The sequence below is a fragment of the Coenobita brevimanus genome, chromosome 78 (genome assembly GCF_032717465.1).
Source record: "Coenobita brevimanus isolate Jiangsu-jjx chromosome 78, ASM3271746v2, whole genome shotgun sequence".
NCBI lineage: Eukaryota > Metazoa > Arthropoda > Malacostraca > Decapoda > Coenobitidae > Coenobita > Coenobita brevimanus.
Window position 1 is genome coordinate 15908356 of NC_137031.1, and position 20822 is coordinate 15929177.

General features: G+C 40.6%; 1 protein-coding gene across 1 annotated transcript in view; it reads right to left on the reverse strand.

Moving 5' to 3' along the window:
* LOC145408709 (adhesion molecule nephrin-like) overlaps window positions 1–20822 on the reverse strand; it is a 329089-nt gene that overhangs the window by 242834 nt on the left and 65433 nt on the right. The window contains exon 3 of the mRNA XM_080279376.1: window positions 5260–5441. Within this exon, the coding sequence (XP_080135502.1) occupies window positions 5260–5441 (182 nt within the window). The remainder of the gene's footprint in view (window positions 1–5259; window positions 5442–20822) is intronic.

Here is a 20822-nt window from a genome sequence, read left to right on the forward strand (position 1 = left end):
TAACACAACTCAAGGGAAAATAACTGTGGCAGATTTATACATGCCACCCAAAACAAACACTTCGGAAAGGGATGAATATTAAGACCTGCCAGAAAGTACAATTCTGAATTTAAGTACTTCATAGAATGGGAGAGGAATTTAAAAGAACTATATTACCTGGATATTTCACTTCATATATAAATCGGAATATTCTAGATGTAAGAAGCCATGAAAGATTTTGAGATCAAAAACTCCTGGATCTTGTGCAGGAGTTTTTCATAACACAGCATGTAATGGAAAACACCAGAAAAAGAGGACTTCATGATCCATCAGTAATAGATCTTTTATTTACTAGGCAAGAAAATGATATTGACAATATAATGTAACACCCTCCATTCGGCAAAAGCGACCATGCAGTATGAAATTGCAACTTCAGGATTGCATACGACATAGTTACTAGTAATGAGAGTTACAAAAAGAGAATAAACTACAAAAAGGGCAACTACCAAGACCTGAAGAGGTACTTCTTAGAGACAGATTGAGAAAAGGAGCTTAGAGGACAAGATTTAAATGTTGTATATAGACAGTTCTGTGATTTTTATGAAATAAGGGTCGAAAATTACAACCCTCAGCACAAAGAAACGGAAATGAAATTAAATAAGTGGTTTAATACAGAAAGTAAAAAATCAAAAGAAAAGACAAGACCTGCTGTGGAATGGATACAGAAGACACAATAGTGAGAGGGCATATAACAACTATAAACATGCAAGAAATAATTATACAAGGATAAGGAGGGAAGCCCAATGGCAGATTGAGGAAGACGTTATAAAAAAAAAGTAGTGATCAGCCTAAGTTTTTTTACATCTACATCCGAAGTAAAACCAAAGTTAAAGATATAATACACTCCATTAAAGACGAGGGGATCATCTATACACGAGAAAGATATTTGTGAAGCACTAAATAAGAATTTCCAATCAATTTTTACTTGAGAATATAATTTTGAAAGAGATTATATGGAATATCCATGCCCACACATATTACCAGATATTTAAATATCAGAAAAAGAAGTACAGGAAGAGTTAAGTAAATTAGACAAAGGAAGAGCATGTGGTCCTGGCGAAATATCAGGTTGGGTGCTACATGAATGTGGAGAAGAGTTATTTAGACCAATATACTTAATTTTCAAGGAATCCTTTAGTCAAGGTTAACTAGCCTACCTGATATCTGGAAGAAAGTAAACATTTGTTCCCCTATTCAAGAAAAGGAATATACAAAATCCACTCAACTACCTACCAGTACCACTGACCAGTGTTGTAAGTAAGATACTAGAAAATCTGACAAGAATAGTTTGGGTAAACCACGTAGAAGAAAACAGTATGATGACAGAAAGGGAAAATCAAGTATTACTAATCTATTAAGCTACTATGATAGAATTACAGAAACATTACAGAAAAGAGAAGGGTGAGTGGACAGTATCCATTTAGATTTCAAGAAAGCTTTTGACAGAATACCGCACCAAAGACTTTTATGGAAACTGTACCATCAAGGAGGAATCCAAGGCAACCTGTGCTGTTGGATGCAGGATTTTCTCAGAAAAAGGGAGATGAGAACAGTACTAAGAGGAAATCACTCATCATGGAGGGAAGTGACTAGCAGAGTTCCACAGGGCTCAGTGCTGGCACCAATTATGTTTTTACTATATATAAATGACATAGATAGTAACACTGGAAATGGAATATATTCAAATGTGTTTGCTGGTGATGTAAAAATACAAAGGAAAATTCTTGCAGAAAGGTATAAGAACAATTAAATGAGCTTCATGAATGGAGCAATAAATGGCAAATGGAATTTCATGTGGACAAGTGTTATGTAATGAAGTTGGTAAAAGTTAAAAACGACCAGATTGAGATTATAAGTTAGGAGGTTCAACCCTACACATATCAGAAAGAGAGAAGGACCTAGAAGTGATTATCAGTAAGAAGGTACGTATTATGTATACACAGCTTGCAAATATGAGAATAACATTCCCATATATAAATGAAGACATGCCGAGAAAGGTAATAACATCATTCATCAGATCAGCCCTGGAGTACGCAACAGTACTGTGGAATACTCATTTAAAAAAACACATGGATAAGATTGAAAAAGTACAAAGGATAGCTACAAGATGGATACTAAGCCCGTGAAGAAAGACTAGAAAAATAATATTAATCTACTAACACTACAGGAGAGGAGGAAAAGAGGAGACATGATTATACTATATAAATGTATCTCATGGAAAGAGAATAAAGACTTAAATGATTATATAACCTAAGGTGAAGCATCAGCAAGAGGACACTGCAAAAAATACATAAAAAGAGAGGTGATAAAGAAGTAAGGATTTTCAGTTTCTCAAATAGGGCAATTGATCAGTGGAATGCAGTACCGAATGAATCAGTGTATGCAAAAACTATTCATAAGTTTAAAGATATGTATGATGAAATTGGTTTAATACAAGGGACAGTACGAACTTGACTCATTCCTATAAAGTTACAATAAGGTAAGAGAACACACACAAACACACACACACACACACACACACACACACAACTGGCACCAAATGTGCTGCAACTTTTGTGCTGGTAATGACTACAACGCTTATATATGAAGCAGCTGATAAACTTTGGTGTGTAGTTGCACAAGGGTGCCTCCCCATCTCCCTAAGTTCAAATTTTCTCACGGAAACCCATGCATGTAAAATGTACCTGCCAACTCACAGTATTATCGGTCTTCACATCAATGCACTCGGCAAGCGCCACCTGTACTGCACAAAGGGAAAAGTTGAAGATCTGACGCCACAGGAATGTCTTTGCATGTGGGATAGCTCAGGAAGTTGTTTTTACATCATACCCTCATCGTCCTTAGCAAGTGCTTGCAACCATCATACTAAATACTTATCTCTGAAGGTGAGGAGCACTTCTTTTGCAAGCTGGACCAGGCATTCAAACATAAGTCAAGGTTCTTCTCCAGCATGGTGATGGTGTGATTTGCAGATGCTTAGTCCTAGCTTTTGGCAGCCTCCTTAACTGTAAGTTATTAAATTCTACTGTCACAATGGTACATTAATGCAGTGGTGAGTCGCAGAGTTTTTCATTTTAAAGATCTGTGAAAGTTTTTGTACGACTTTAGTAGCTCCTGCATAATTAGCAAGAAGTACTCAGATGGTGCAACACCTGCACTCCATAATGGGTGTAAGAGCTGAACTTTTGACCCTGACCTTCGACCAACTATTTTCAGAATCAAATAATTTTGCTTTAGCCAGGCCGACAACCATTCCACCATAATTAGCCTAAACTGGGGAAAAAAAAAAAAAAAAAATTAACTAATGTTTCCCTGTGACCTTTACCTTTAACCTTTTGTTATCAGCATTCAGTTACTTCTAGGATAACCCTCAGCAATTCCGACAAGTTTGGCTCAAATTGAATAAAACCTGTTTCAGTTATCTGACTGAATGTTTAAGCTAGCCCTGTAAGCGTGATCTTTGACCAATTGCTTCCAAAATCAACCCACTTCGTCTTTGTCCCACCCTCAATTCTACCACCATGTCTGTTTTAAACTGGATAAAAAGAAAGTTTGCTTTCACCTTACTCTTTAACCTTGATCTTTGACTTGCTCCTAAAACTAGATTATTTCATCTTCTGTTACTCTCAAACCTTTCTCCGTGGTTCAAATTTCATGAAAAAATCTTTGATTTATACTGTCCTTACACTAACAGAAACACACACTTTTATCTCTCTTCTATCGCTACTTCAATGGTCACTGCTCCTCTGAACTGTCTGCTTGCATCCCTCCACCTCTATGACAGGCACATAGCACCCATTTAGCAACAAACTCTCATTCCTTTTCTGTCCAACTCTCTAATGCAAGAGTTAACCGTTACTCCCAGTCTTTCATTTATGCAACAGGTCACCTTTGGAGATGTCTCCCTCTGTCTGTATTTCCTACTTCCTATGATCTCCAGTCTTTTGAACACAGTGTGTCCAAGCATCTCGAAATGAATGGATCTTGAATTTGGCTCTTTTTATTTTTTTTCGTGGAAGGAACGGTTTGCGAGCTTCTGGCCTTTGGTTCCTTCTTCCTTGCATAAAAAAAAAAAAATGCCCGTTATATTGCATAATCTACCAGTGAGCAATGCTTTTTTTTTTTCATGGAATCACGCCAACTAAAACTGACATTGTTCCTATTACATGTCAAACCCATCATCCACGTGGCCAACATAACCTTCGAACCTCTATTGACAGCAAGGGGCTGCACTGGGAAGTGTCGACACCTACAGAGAGCATAACCCAAACCTCATTTCTCAACTCACTCATCCATCGTCCCCACTGACAGGTCTATATCCACAGACAACAGCTGCATCAATTGCTCCTCTAGTGACAAGACATTTTGCACTGGAGCATGATGATAATACTTAGAACTTATTGATCATAAAATTCACCCAATGAGGCAACCTCTCTGATATACAACCTTCAGAAAATCTTATCCCAGATGATTACTAAAAAGGGCATGATGGAGGATATGCTCAACAAGCGCAAAAGAACTCTCTACTAACCTCTGGTCATCGCTGGCTGTCCTTATAAAAAAAAACAATATAGTGCTATGTGTTTCTGCGAATACTACAGGTAGTTCAGTGATGCTGCTGTCAAGGACAGGAAACACATTCATATTCATGAGCACGTTAATTTTTAAACCAGGTACAGGTACCTTCCCCCAGCATGCGAGGACATAGGAAAAAATGTCTTCATCACCAGCAGTGGCCAACTACTACTAGTGGTTCTCAACTTCGGTCCATACAATGAACCAGGACAATTTCTCACCAGACTCTGGGCATTCTCCATCTCAAATAGGGAACGGACTTCGCTTACCCCTAGTACATGATTATCACCTAACCATTCAAATACACTTTTCACAACCATCCTCTCACCATCAACTAATCCCCAAGTGCATAACACCCACGCATTTTCATACATCCCATTTTTTTTTTTTTTTTTTGTATCCTTTACTGTATACTCAAGCGTCTTTTGTACACCAAAATGTTACCCACATTATCTTCTATCCCTGTACGGCTTCTTAACCTCATTATCAAGCTATCTTCAAGTAAATAACATCGTCCCTCCATTCTACTCTCCACTATAAACTATGTTACACGATAGACCACTTTATCTCCAATTACCTTCTCAGCCAACTAACCAACAACTAATCACTTATCATCCTCTCCACAAGTATTCCGTATCCACTGACCTATCCGGAAGTCGACCCTGCAGGTGTAGTTGGCCTGGTCGGTGGGTGTAACTGGATGGATGTGTAGGGCCGGGACTTGACCCCCAAGCCTGAAGGTGACTCGCCCCTCCAGCAGCTGACTCTTCACTGTGTGCCGCTCCTCAGAGGCCTGCAGGGCCAAGCGACCCGGCCGGTTGTCGTAGCTGCAGGTGACCACATGTTAGATCAGGATGGCGATGATGGGAGGGTAAGAGGTGCAGAAAAGTGATATTAGGTGAGAATTAAGGCGGATTGTGGTATGTCATGTAGAGTGAACTGAGTTTAGTTATGAGGTTAACCTGTGAGAGTAAAAGTGTAAGATGTGGTCAGTTTTACAAACACTGAGAGAAACAAGTAAAGCAAGGTGCACTGTCGACACCTATTAATGCATGGTAAAAAAAAAAAAAAAATCTTTTAATAAAGACGAGAAATACTTATATAAGGTACATTGTATGATCATGAGAGAGAGAGAGAGCGAGAGAGAGAGATGAACGACTGAAATAGTGGGTCATGGGTCACTTGTGTAAGGTCAGATGCGTGACTTAAAGAGCAAACTGAAAAAAAAAAAAAATTATGCACCCATGTTTCGATGTCACCAGAAAAGCACCCGGTAGAACTAAAATCATCTGCAGAGTAACGGAAAAAAGAAGACACCCCAATCCATACTCCTTCCATAAAGTTATTTTAGTACTCTGCCTCCAGATTCCCGCCTCCCCAATCACGTAACTACCAACTTCAGGAAAAGAACGGAGAGCTTCTCGTATCACACTGTCTGAGAAGGAAAGAGGAAGTTAATAAAGATGCTTCTTTATATATAGTGTTGCTTGTGGTCTTTCATGTAGATTTATGGTAGCTGTAGTTACTACAGTTATTTGACCGCTGCGGCATTTCTACACTCCAAGGAAATTACAGGCTAACAGGTTCTGGCTAGATCAGCTCACCCAGACCCTCTTCTTGAACCCCATAAAATGAATAAGCAGCAGACTCATGGACAGAAATCTTGTACTCTGACTACTCTCAGAGTCCTCCATCAGAAAGCACCTCTGGCTTTCATTTGCTTCCCCGAGTCACCCTATATCAGACACTGAATAGCCCGTCAGGTTACTTCACTTCATTTGAGTCATCTTAAATCATCCATCAGACAATCTACCATCACTACACTGACGCCAGCACTCTGATCAGAACTCAATCTCTCACAAGAAGTCAGTGCTCTGGGATAAAAAAAAGATAAATAATTAAAAAAAGAAAGAAAAGCTCATTCACCAGCACTCAATTTCACACCCATACTAGCAGATCGTGTCCACATGTCATTACTCTAATAAATAAAAGCATATTTTGTGTAAGCTCTACTCTCTCACTTGAGTCGTGAAGATAGTTTGAATTGCATCAACTGAATTTCACAAGACATTAACTTCAGGGGGCAAAGAAGCTCATCCCCGTTCTTAAGACAACTGTGTATTTCTTGATTTAGGGGACGCTATAAACTAACTATCAGATACAGAGAAAGGAGAAAAATGCATAAAGCAGCGCCATGTAAGGTGACTGAAAAAAAAAAAAAACAATGTTCCTGGTATACACAATGTATATGTAGCAAAAACAAGCTAATCGTAAATTCTATGACTTGAGGTGCGTTGAAGATGCCTGTGAGGTGATATGGAAGTGATTAACTGATGAGTTTTTCTCAACTCTCTCTCTCTCTCTCTCTCTCTCTCTCTCACACACACACACACACACACACACACACACACACATACACACACACACACACACACACAAATACTTCAGGCTGCCCGACTTTTTAATGCCCGTGAAAATATCACCAAACAAAAAATAATGTTTCCTTTCCTTTTCATTTGTCCTTTGCAGTGTTCTATTCCTACATCCGGGATGCCATTTCTCCCTCTTTCACACTACGGATATTTTCCCTGTTATTCTTAATATTTTACTTTTACTGTAATGCATTGTAATCCAACCTAAACCATTCCTTTTACTCTTGCAACCGTATCTTTCTCTTACTTAGAACACTTACGTGTCTCTGTCAGTCCTCCCACGTTTCCTTTCTCCCATTTTTTGCTCAAATGTTTCCCTCTTGCTCTTTCATTTTGTTCGATCTTGTTACAGCCACTATCTTTCAAAGTGTTACATAATCCGCGACATATATTTCACCTCTTCCTCTTCTCCAGGACTCTCTTCCATTTTCTGTTCTCTTCTGTTTCTGTTGCTATTCATACCTCCGATACCATCCGTAACTCCCACTCATTATATTCCTTCACATTTTGTCATCTCATCCACAAATAACTAGACAAACTGTTGCAATCGTTACTCGTCTACTAAAGAATCATTCACTTGAGCACGCATTCCTTCATTCCTTCCCACCTTTCCTTTCCTAACCTGCTATCCTCCATCACTCTCTTCTGCCTTCAGCCCACCTTGTTTCCTCATTTCCTAATTTTCCCTTCCATATCATCTGGCGTCCACACAGTATTCTCCTTCCTACTACTTCACCCTTTCTACCATTTTTCCGTTTCCCTTCCCTTCTCCTCACATCCTTATTTATTTAATTCCTTTTGTCCTTCCTTTTCTGACTCATATAATCTTAGTTTAAGTACCTCGCTTTCACATTTCCTACCATCCAGCATTCCCGAGTCTCTCTTTTTCATGGCTTTGCACTTTTCGTACCCAGTTCCGTCTCACTTTTATATTTTTTTTTACATTGCTATGTCACCATTCCTACTTCTTTTCTCTTGTTTTTCCCATCCAGAGTAACTTCAGTTTTTTCCTCTTCCCTTACTTCCCTCCCTCATCACCCCACATTCATCTACCTCGCTTAGTCACCACAGTTTGCCCTTCGTTAGTAACACCGATGGCATAGAGTTCGGGACTATTAGGCCGTTAGAACTTTAGGCCGCTTGGAGTTTAGGCAGTAAGAAGTTTAGGCCGTAAGATATCTAGGCCATAAGATGTTTAGGCGCCAGGAACCTTTAGGCCGTGTGATGCTTAGGCCGAAGGGACTGGTGATAAAATTATATATATGCAGAAATATGATCATACTGTCCGACATAAGGCATTATAGTCGAACTAAATGAAACATACATCAACTCTGTATAAGAGAATTACCATTTATTAATCCATAAGATAATAAAATTAATATAATGCAATATAGTATGCTGTTTATTATATTGTAAAGTCGAAAGATAAAACACCTAATTACAGTATACTGTCTAACATTAATATCTAAAGATGAATTGAAATAAAATACATCAGCACATTATGAAAAAGTATTATATTTTCTCCCACAAATGGTAATAAATGTACACATATGTATACTATGTAACATACGGAATTATAGTCGAACTTAGTCAGTGTGTAAAAGAATTACTTTATTTCATAATCTGTAGTAAATTGAATACAATACGTATAGATTCTGATACATCAGCACAGAGCAAAAGAATCTTTTCGTCAAAGAAAACATGAAGGAATTGTTGTGGGATTAGTTAGCTGTATTCAGGACTCTATACATGGTGCTGCGAGGTGACTGCAGGCAGCTAGAAGTTGGGAAGTTTTTATTTCCTTACTGATATACTGATCCCATAAACCGAAAAGGCGACCCTGCATGTTCTTAAAAATGCTTCTTTTGATAGCGCTTTAATTTCCGCTCTTTCACTAACTGCACTTGCACAGGTACTAGTGAGGCCTCTGTGTACAGCAATTCTATTAGTTTGTACAAGTGTTCATTTGCACAGCCACGACTGTTCAGTCTTATGTGCCAACCCTCAGCATCATTATTTGTGCGGACACTCATGTTAAAAACTCTCCATGTGTCTGGACTCCACATACTGCTGTCTATCCATGTGTTCCTGATGTAGGCAATCAGTTCCTGGACTTTAGGGTCAGCAAGATGTGCACATGAAGCGAGCTTCTCAAATGATCGTTTGATGTGCTCTGCAGGAATATAACAAAGTGCAAGTACCTCCTTACTATATGAATGAACGGCCCCAGATGTTATATATGGCACTCGAAGCCCAAGGGAATCTGCCTTTCTCCACGCTGCCTGTCGCCAGTGGAAGCTATATCCCTTTAAAGGTGATGTCAGGAAATACGTTTCTCACTGCTCCTCAAAAACTACCCTCAAAATCAGCCACTAAAGTCTGTAGCTTCACCTCTGGTAAGACCCTTTTGATGCACTGCAAGACCTTCTCATAGTCTTTCTTATATTTCCTACTGATTAAAACGAAAACGAGAGGGAATCGTTTCACTTGTTCCTCTCCTTTTACAAAAGCATGGGATGAGTACAGCTGAATGAAAGGAGCCCTTACAATACGAAAAGTTCCATCGCAATACCAAGTCCTGGCATCCTTCAGTATACCTCTCTGTCTTGAGCTTGAAAAGATTAAGTGGCGGGCGTCATCAACAAAAAAGTCATCTAACAGGAAGTCATCTGGTATGTGGTCTTTATCAAGGTTAAATGTGAGATCCCTTGGATGCTTCGGTCTCTTACCTTGTCTGCTTCTGTTGGCAGCTCGTGAAAGGGTGGAAGGATTAGGTAGGCTGCAAAGTAAAGGATCTGAAGTAGTGTCCCTAGCCATCACTTCTTCTGTGATGGTCACTGGAGATCTGAACACTTCATTCTTGTCTCGTCTCTTCACCTCTGCACAAGTCCTGGCTGGGCAGGATTGTTGTGAGAGTGTAAAGAAGAAGTAAATATATCACCATCTTGAATAACTTTCGTTTGGCAGGGTCCAATTGCCCCTCGGGATGTACATCTTCATGTTACCTTGGTACCCTTATAACGTTTGTCGACCTTCACAGAATAGCTGAATCCATGCGAGTCCACCAGCAAAGGTCGTCCGCGTTAGGTGCCTTCTTCCACAACGTTATAGGTAACGATGTCACGCTGTCCAATTGTGGGCAGTGTTGAAGGTAATTGTGTTTAGGAAGGATATCCTCTGGATGAACACAGTTGACATCAAACTTGGTGAGACGATGAAGGATTCTGGAGAATGAGTTGCAAGCTGAGATTGGGATGCAGCACAAGATAATTCATGTACATCGTCATCCTCTTGGTCGATGTCCATGTCTTGTTGCCTATTCAGTATGTCCACTGGTACCGAAATTCGACTACTTTCTGCATCAGGGTCTATAGCTGATAACGTGGCAGACTGATAAAGCCCTGAAGTGATAAGAAAGGGAATGTGAGAAGTGATAACGACCATACTGTCGACCAGTAAAAAAAGACCCAATTGATCACTGATCACTAAAAATCACTTGAAATCAAATCGCATCAAAGATCTGATTGACCATATAGCACAAAACATTCACTTGAAGTAAAATAACTCATCAAATTTTCAACTAACCACTCGTGTCCGGAGCTGAACACAAAGAACAGTACCAGCTGGGCAACTCGTTATCTCCATTCACAATGTCCAAATACTGTTGTTTGGAAAAACCAGTATTGCAAGCACGATGTTGCCATCTGTCACAAATATCGCATTGAAACGCATGCTCATTGCATCGTATTCCTATGGGACACACAAGGCATGGTGGAGCTCTTTGTTCAGGCATGTTGGCTGGGTCGTTCAGGGACAGCAAATGATCGATGGTGTGTTTGACGCTGGGACAAGTGACCTTACACCCATGTTTCATGTTATGATTATCAGCTTAAAGTTTGGTTATTTAATTAGGTCGTTAGACGATTCGGCCGTTTGCCAATTTGGATGTTACGGCCTAAATGAATTACGGCAGAACGACTAGGACCGATGGCATATCTCTTGGGGGCAAGCCAGCTTCTGTGTATGCACTTTACGTATCTGTGTCTGCACCTATGCCTATCAGTGAATGATAACAAAATATCTCATGAATGCGGGATCCGAACTGCATCAAAACTGGTACATGCATTGTTTGTGGTATTAGATGAAATTATTGTTTTGATACAGAGAGTTTAAACGTGTAGAGCACGGACAAGAGCAAACTAAGGGTCAGGAAGTTAGCTCATGAATGTCTGCTCTAATTTTGATCATACTTAACACATACATATACACTGTGTGTGAATATGGGAATTGGTGATTCGACTTTAATGCAGATTAGGTGAAGATCACGGGTCCAGGTCAATGTCTAGGAGGAGCGTTGCTGTGCTCTCTGAGATCCCTGTTATTTATCACTTTTCCTCACCTCCCTCACCGACAGATCCTTCCCAATACAGATTTATTTCTATTACCTCTAGTCGTTACCAAATCCAGGTCTTCGTCTTTCCTCCTCCCCTGCCATAGCATTATGCAACTATTTTCCTTCTCTAGCCTCTTATCTTCCTTCTAGTTTCCCACCATTTTTACTCATGGTCCACAATTCACAATCTGTTTCACTGTTCCTCTCTTCTTTCATCATGTTTTTTTTTTTTTTTTGCTCTCATTCTCCGCACCTTTAATTTCATTTTGTATTCATCACAGTCACCATCCTTCCATAACTTCAGACATCCCAGCTTCTCAGCCACCCTCACCCCTTCCCCTTATTCAATTTATCTCCAAAATGTTTCTCTAATTAAAATTTTCATTATCCCTCATTCCCACCTTCCACATAATTTTCCTTTACTGTTACCTCATTAAGGTCTCTCTCTCTCTCTCTCTCTCTCTCTCTCTCTCTCTCTCTCTCTTGTTATGTACTTATTTCCCTTCTACCTCTTTCCTGTTCCCTCGACAATCCTCATATGATACCAGCAGAAAAGATAAGCAACTGACCATAGTCCCGTAGACTTGGACCCTTCAGTTTCCTTTCCACTTTCCCTATTTTCCATCTTTCTCTCCAGTCAATTTCCCCCCCACCCCTTTGTTTCTACCCTTTCCTCTTACTGTTTCACTTCCATTTCGTTCTCATTTTCAGAAACTTCTTCCTCATGTTCCGTTCTTTTACTGCAACTTTATTGACACCCTTTTCTCAATCATCACATTGTCCTGGATTCCCTTCCTTCTCTCTTTTCTTTCATTCATCTCGGCATATCTAGCTCCCATCCTTCTCTACTGACACATGTGGTTCTTCACTCACATTCTTTTTCCTCCCTTTATTCTTCATTCCCTTCATCATGTTTGAACTTCCCTTCACCTTTCCCGTCCTTTTCTTACGCTCTCTCCTTTCTCTGTTACCTTTTCACTGGCTTCCATCTTTTCTCTTTCTGTCCAGGATCCTATATCCCTTTACTTCCTCAGATCCTCTTCATATTGCGTCACTTCCCTTCATTCTAGTTTGTCTTAACCCATCCCCCTCTCTCACTTGTCTGTAATTGAACACTCACTCCCGCTACTTTTCCCTCCAATCACCTCTACTCGCACCCACCACCACCAAACCATCTCGAATATCTTTTCAAAACTTCAACAACCGGTCACTGTAATAGATGAACTCAGGATCTCAGCATGCAAATTAAGGTGATGATTTGTTTGCTGGTGAACTGGCTTTTGGAGAGTCCAGCAAATACAACGAACATTGTTCTGCTTTACAGTCACTCGTCTTACTCATCGTTATGCAATCAATGCATGGGGTTTACAGAGAGGCGGAAAGTTGAAGACAGATTATGTGAGAGGATAGGGGATTGAAAAATGTTAGATGGGTATACAAATGATGGCTGAGTAAGAAATAGTCGGAACGAATGAAAACAGGAGAAAACCAGATAACTTTGATCTATGGGTTAGCGCTACAATACAGAAGAAAACTAGATTGGCACTCAATAGAGCGCATACCTCCGCCAACGCCCTATCTCTCAATGTTAAAGAAAGTAAAAAAAAAAAAAAAAATGGATACGCACTTTTCTCCGGATCCGCACCAAAATTTAGTGGAGTGTATTCTAGGCCAAGGCCCATTCTTCTACCAAGTTTCGTGGAAATTCGTCCAATAGTTTTTGTGTAATATTGCTCACCATTCAACCAACCAACAAACAAACAAACGGACAGGGTGAAAACAATACCTCCTTGGCGGAGGTAAAAGGCAGTGATAATGTACAGAGCTATAAGGAACGGATGAGGAGGACTGGATGATGATTATACAGTTCAAAAGCGATGGGATATATTTACAGTTTATGCAAGTCTTAACAGGAAGAAGGAGTCTTAAAATATTATGCAGGTGAGTTATATTATACAAGATTCAGTGGAGTAGAACATAAAACGGAAACAAGTGAGAGAGAGAGAGAGAGAGAGAGAGAGAGAGAGAGAGAGAGAGAGAGAGAGAGAGAGAGAGAGAGTGAATCGGCACCCAAAAGATCAGTGATCTTAAAGCGAAAAATAAGTCTGCTCAGGCTGCTGCGATGAATATGCTCTCTCTCTCTCTCTCTCTCGTGAAGAAGTGCATCCGCCAAATATCCATTCACTATTACACTATATGGAACAACTATTCTCTGATTAATTCATTCATCAAATCTTGCGGATGCTTACATGAAGCAGGGGATAATAATAAATCGACTTCAATATATTAAGCTGTTATATGATATCTATATGTATGAAAACTGCAGTTACGTGTAAATTCAGCCTTAATCTTTTCCAACTCTATGGTTACCCAGCCATCCCTTCCCCCTTCCTAATGCCTCCCCTTTTTGTCTCCCCGCCATATGACAGTATGTATACTGTATTTCGCCAAGAGAATGCTTTTTACACACCTATACTCAAGCCACCATTACTTGTTCTCGCTCTTGCTTCAGCTACTATACAATTAAACCTCTTCTCGCCTCCACGACCCCCTACTCCCACGTTAAGTACTTGCCTACCGTTGTTGTGTCGTACTGAACGAAGCTGACTGCTTGTGCATCATAGGTTATAAGAAAGCCGCTACGTCTATTCCTCCTAGCACTTCTGAGTGCCAGAGGAGGGTGATGTCCTTGAAAGATAAGGTGAAAGCGTTAGATCAATGCATTAAGGAATTGTACAATGTGATAAGCTTGTGTTCCACGTGAACGATAGCTAGGTGCAATATATTAAGATATATGAGGAAACAATACGAAATGCTATGCATGATCATGCCCTTTAGAGTACAAAAATATGATGGTGTTTAGAGACCTGGCTATGATTCGGAGGGAGAATTTTCTTTTTGAATGGATGATCAGTCATCCGAAAGGGGTGCTATGGACACGAATATCATTCAGAACTCTAAGGCTCTGTATAAATAGTTTCGAACCCTAGATTCCAACTCTGATGCTACTAGCATCAGCACTCCTCCAGGCTCTCCTGTCAGTCCTAAAGTCTAATTATTACGAATACAGAGATAAAGCAGAAATAAATACGTTTACAGACGGGGGGAAACGTATTTTTTTCCGTAATAACACGTTCACTTTTCTTTATCATTTTACCTTGTTAGTTTCGCAATATATGTTGCTCCCTGTCTGTCGTGAGTGTGGGAAAGTATGATATTTTCTGCCTGGGTAAGGAAAAAGGGTACAGCTGGATGTTTCACAACACTTTACACAGAATTGCGAGACGACCTGCAATTCGTACCTTGCATGAGCTGATTAGCAAGAGGGGAAGTAAGTTCTTTTCATCTACGAAAGCATCATGGGAACACAGAAAACTATCCTGTTATGTAAAATGATTCAAAACAGTGCAACAAAACAGAGCAAATAGGTAAAGATACCAAACAAAAATGAATTCTTATTTTCATGTCTGTGTTTATTTATAATCGTAAACAGGGTGGCTGTGTGTGTTTTGCAAGGGAGGAAAAAGATGATATTTTCTGTCTGGATCGAGATAATAGGTGTAACTATGTGTGTTTAGGCATGGCCACGAGCGAAAAAATCGGACTTCCACTCGTCACAGCAGCAAGTGGGGAACTGACACAGTGACAGATGAGGTGTGACACTTAGTGACAGGCAGCGTGAAAGTCAGTCTCATGCCCCAGATGTTCGTTCACTTCCCGAAAGTTTTCGCAGTTTTCTTCAAGTCGCACTGCATCGAATAATCCAAACCAGTACAATAAACCTGAGCAAATACGTAAAGATACCAAGACAAAAATGTATATTTCGCTTGTCATGTCTTTTTTATTTGTGCCTGTGTTAACTGATAATCATAAACAGATGGTTGTGTGTGTTTTGCAAGAGAGGACAAAGATGATATTTTCTGCCTGGGTCGAGATAATGGGTGTAGTTGTGCTTGTTTAGGCATGGCCAGGAACAAAAAAATCGAAAATCCACTTATCAGAGCAGTAGGCTCCAAACTGCTTGACGAGGTTTATGGGAGTGTAGTGTAGGTCAGTCTGAAGACGTTCAGAACGTTCGTTCACTTCCCAACATTTTTTGCATTTTTTTATAGGCCGCACTCAAACGACGCCTGTGGCCATTTATCAGCTAAACGTCATTCGACAACGGCAGCCATTAAGAGGGTAATGTTTCTACAGCTCCAAACATGAAAAGTTCGAAAAAGTGGTTTTTCGGCCTTTGATAGGCAACGCGTAGTTGACTAGCAATCAAAACCTCGCAGACACTAGGTCATGGGCTGGTCATTTGATCCAAGCTTTTTTTTAGAATTGGTTAATGCTTAGGATACAATTGCCTCCAACAATTAAACAAGACAAGCAGGTAGATGACAATGACCAGCTGTAAGTGGACCAAGCTTTACCAGCAACCAGAAATAAGTTTCGACACTAAATGTCCTTTGTATATGGAGGTACTCAAGTGTACCATTCCACCCAAAAATCATGGCCCTGGCTAAATAATCTTTGGAGCCTTAGCATTTTGTACAAGCAAGATAGTTATTTAAGCAGTCTTCACATTTTATGCACTTGATGACCTTTAGGGGGTAGACTGTGGCACCAGTTGAGCGGGGCAGTATTCCCAAGGTGGATGGAAAACTGATGACAGGGAGAGCTGGAACTCTCAAATCATCAGCCCTCAGAAGTTTTTCAGTGTTTCAGTAACACAAAGAGTAAGCCAGCATACTCTCCAATACAAGTTTCTCTAACTGTCAACACCAAACACAATACACTTCCTATTCAAAATAAAATAAAATGTCCTCATTGAACCAAGCAATGAGTCCTTGGAGGGAGGGGGGGGAGCATAAATGCCCCCACCGTCTGCCCCTCTCGTGGTGACGACTCAGCGAGTTGCCTGGAGTTGTCTAACTCATGCTTTTCTGCAACATTCGTCACCATTCTCCTAACTTTCTCTCTGTTGTGCACCTCCTCTCCTCCTCAAAACCTCACCTTCTCTTCTTACCTGAGACTCAGCTGCCTGGGGCAACTGATAGCAAACCCTTCTTTGTATCCTCCTGCTTTCTCTAAACTCATTTCAAAGCCAAAGGTGGCTGTTATGTATATGTACACAACGACTTCTCTTGCTCTTGTGTGCCAGAACTTGTTTCTTCTGAATTCTCTAGCCTCTGGCTGCAGCTTTCTTGTCATTCTCTTTTTTTTTTTTTTTTTTTTTTTTGTGTGTCCGACTCTGGGCAAAGGCTTCAGGGCCTATATCTCGGGGGCAGTAGCCTATCCCAAGGCCCAGTAGTCCTCCTACACCTCCACATGTCACCACTTCGGCGCTAACACCCACCGTCCATATTGAATATCTGACTGATTATGTCTGTGCTTATCCCGAAATTCTAATGACTATGAAAAATTCTTCGATTATCTTACTTCTATGATGGAACACATCCTGTCCATTTCTCAGTTCTCTGAAATAACCATTCTAGGAGATTTCAGTGTTCACCACCGTCTTTGGCTCTCGTCTCCTTTCACTGACCCACATGATGAACAAGTCTACATCTTTTCTATCCCTAATGTCCTAGTGCAGGTTGTACAGTACCCTACCCGTATCCCTGATTGCCTTGGAGAAAGCTCCAACAGACTTGACCCCTTCCTTACGACTATGGCTTCAGCTTACACTGTTAATGTTTCCTCTTCATTGGGCTCCTCCAATCGCAGCCTTATTACCTTAACCTGTCCTATCGTTCCAGTATGACCTGTGGATCCTCGAAAAAAACATCTGTTGTGGCACTTTCGAGCTGCTGACTGTGAGGCCCTCAGGCATTACTTCTTTGATTTTCACTGGAATTATGATTGCCTCCATAGCCTTCCTCATTACAGACGTTATTCTGTCGGGCATGCAAGCATGCCTTCCTTTCTCATATCATTTAACTAATGTAAAAAAGCCTTAGTTTCATCATGCTTCTGTCCACAACAAGGAGAAGGTCTTTAAAAGGTACCAGAACCAACTAACCCCAGAATCATATCTTTTTTATGTTTCTGCCCGGAATCGTGCTAAGTTTGTTCTTGCTCTACTAAAAATAATTTCATCTGAACGAATTGCCCTCAACTACTCGAATTCTTCCTGCTCTTTCTGGCACCTTGCCAAAAGCCTTTCTAACAACTTTACCTCATCATCCTTTCCTCCTCTTTTCTGCTCTGATGGCTGCTCTGATGGCTCTGTAGCTATTTCCTCTACTGATAAAGCAGATCTCTTCTCTCAGACTTTCTCCTCCAATTCCACCTTAGACAGTTCAGGTGCTGTTCCTCCACCACTTTTCCACTCTGACTTTCTCATCGATGACATTAAAATATCTTCAACTGAAGTATTTTCTGCCATCACTGGCCTCAATAATTGCAAGGCATGTGGACCTGATGGCGACCTTCCTGTTGTACTCAAGAACTATGCTTCTGTGCTTACACTCTGCCTAGGTAAACCCTTTCGCCTTTGTCTATCAATGTGTACCTTTCCATTTTGGTGGAAGTTTGCTTTCATTCAGCCTGTCCCAAAGAAGGGTGATCATTCCCAACTCTCTAACTATCGCCCAGTTGTTTTAACATCCTGTGTCTCAAAATTGTTCGAGTCTATTCTTTACAGAAAATTTTTAAATCATTTTTCCTATCTCAACCTTCTTTCTGATCGTCAGTATGGGTTTCCTCAGGGACTCTCCACTGGTGATCTTCTCACCAACCTTTCAGATTCCTGGTCATCCTCCTTACAGAACTTTGGCGAAAGCATTGCCATTGCACTTAACATCTCAAAGGCTTTTGATCGTGTCTGGCATCAATCTTAAAGTTCCATTTTGCCCTCTTACCGTTTCTGTCGTTTTATCTGTGGCTTCATCTATAGCTTCCTTTCTGGTCGTTCTATAGCTGCTGTTGTAGACTGCCACTGTTCTCCTAAATCCATCAACAGTGGTGTTCCTCAGGGCTTTATCCTATCACCAACTCTCTTCGTTATATTCATCAGTGACTTTCTAATCTGAATATCTAAGCCTGCAGTATTCACTCATACACTGATGATTCCACCCTTCACCCCTCCATTCGGTTCCCTCAACATCCATGTCAGCAGTTACTTCAACAAACAAGGGCTGAGGCTATGCCACACCTAATGTCTGACTTGGCTCGGATCTCTCAGCTCAATCCTGCAGCATCCGTAAACATACTTAGGGTTTCATTCTCTCGGGAATTATCTAGGAAAGATTGCATTACAACCCTTGTAAAATCTTCTTCCAAGAGATTAGGTGTGCTAAACCGACTCCCTATCGTCCTTACCCCTTCACAGTTGTTGACATTATACATGGGTTTTATTCCCCCATGTGTAGATTGCAACTCTCATTTGTGGAGAGGCTCCCCACATACTGCTCATCTCAACAAGGTGAAGTCAGAAGCTTTTCATCTCATTAACTCTCCTTGTCTTATTGGCTGCCTTCAACGACTGTCTCTTTTTCGCACTGTTGCATATTTATCTCTGTTCTATCGCTACTTTAACCCGCCCCATCTCGACGTTTTCTGGGCAGTGGTACACCCCAGTCCCGACATTTTTGGACCTTTTTTTTTTTTTTTTTTTTTTTTTTTTTTTTTTGGCTCAAACATCTGCTTTGTGAGAAACATCGAAAATTCATAGAGAAATCGCTCACCTGAGGTTTAAAATACTCGATCCAGGTAAGAGTACCTCCTTACCTTACGGGGTTTTCTATCAGGCTGGCTACAAAGAAAACGAGTTCTATGGGAGGATAAGTATTCTACACCACTCATAAACGGTATTCATTTATTTATTTGGTACGAACTTATATGTAGTACGAGAGTATATTGGTTTTCAAACGGTAATAAAGGCATTATAAGCATTGTTTCACTCACTAACTCATCACCATTCCTGACCTTTTTTTGCCACATTACCTGATCATCATTTCTGACTATTTCTTCCTCTGTTTGTCCTCCACATTGTCATCGATTGGGGAATCACTCTGGCCCTGAATTTCGTACCGTGGCATGACATGGCTTTACTGGCCAGGTCACTGATAACAGGTGAAATGCTGAGAAAAGGTCATGCAAGGGGGGGGAGGAGGTCATGCTGGGTAAAGCTTTGCCCCTGCGTGGCACCTTGTAGAGGAAGGTGTCCCGTGTATACGTGCCAAAAATCACTCGCAAAAATTGAAAATTGTGCAAATTAGGGACCTTGCAATGTTGCCACGTTAATTTACGTGGATATGAGTGCACATCATGTGAGGACGTCTCCGGGACGGGGCGGGTTAATGGTCACTGCTTCTCTGACCAGTCAGCTTGCATCTCTCCACCTCCACGGCAGGTGCATAGGACCAGTCAAGCAACAAATTCTTATCCCTTTTTTGTCCAGTCCTCTAATGCAAGAGTTACTGTTACTCCTAGTCCTTCATTTATGTAACAGGTCAGCTTTGGAACTGTCGTCCTCTGTCTGCATTTCTTTCTTCCTATGATCTCCAGTCTTCCCATGCACTGTGTTCATGCATCTCGATATGATCGGATGTTGAATTGTGCTCTGTTGTATTGTTTTTGTTTTTTCTTGGAAAGAACAGTTTGCAGGCTTCTGGCCTTTGGCTCCTTCTTCCATGCATTAAAAAAAAAAACTGACCTGGCTGATATAGGTAATGCGTGTTCAAAGCACACATGTAGTACTCATTAACTGATGTAAGCATACAAAGCTTCTTTCGATTCCACCCACTCAAAGTGCAGCTGGGAAACTTGAAATTCGTGGACTGTACCACCACAGGTACAATTTCTAGGTGGCATTGCCAGCAACTGTAAGTGAATTTTGACACTAGATGTCATTTTTGTATGGAAGAACTCTAGTACAATATTCCACCCAAGAAACATGGCCCTGACTTAATATTTTTCACAGACAATGTATTTTGCGACGGCATATTCTTGATTCAAGCTATTTGCACCATTTTTGTATTTGACTGCCCCCTGAACTAGTCATTGTAGCTCAGAGACACACAATAGGAAGTTGTAGTACTAGCCAGTGTTTATAAGGATGCTAATTTTCGTTCCAGTCCATATGAGAACTAGGTGGGCATTTTTGAAAACCAGTACCAGTTGCTAGGGACACTAAGACCAATCTTCATAGGGTTGTCACTAGAAAAGTAGAGGAGAGAGGGGAAAAATGGATGGAACACTTCCGATAGAGAATGACCTCACGATTATGTCTAAAGAGGCCAAGGTTTTCGATACCTATTAGTAATGCTCCTACAGGTCAAAACGTTAAACGTATGAAAAAAGCGGTTTCTCAGCTGTTGCTAGGCAACAATGAGTTGCATAGCAACCAAAATTTTTTTTTTTGCTGACACAGCTAGGTCGTACCGTGTCCA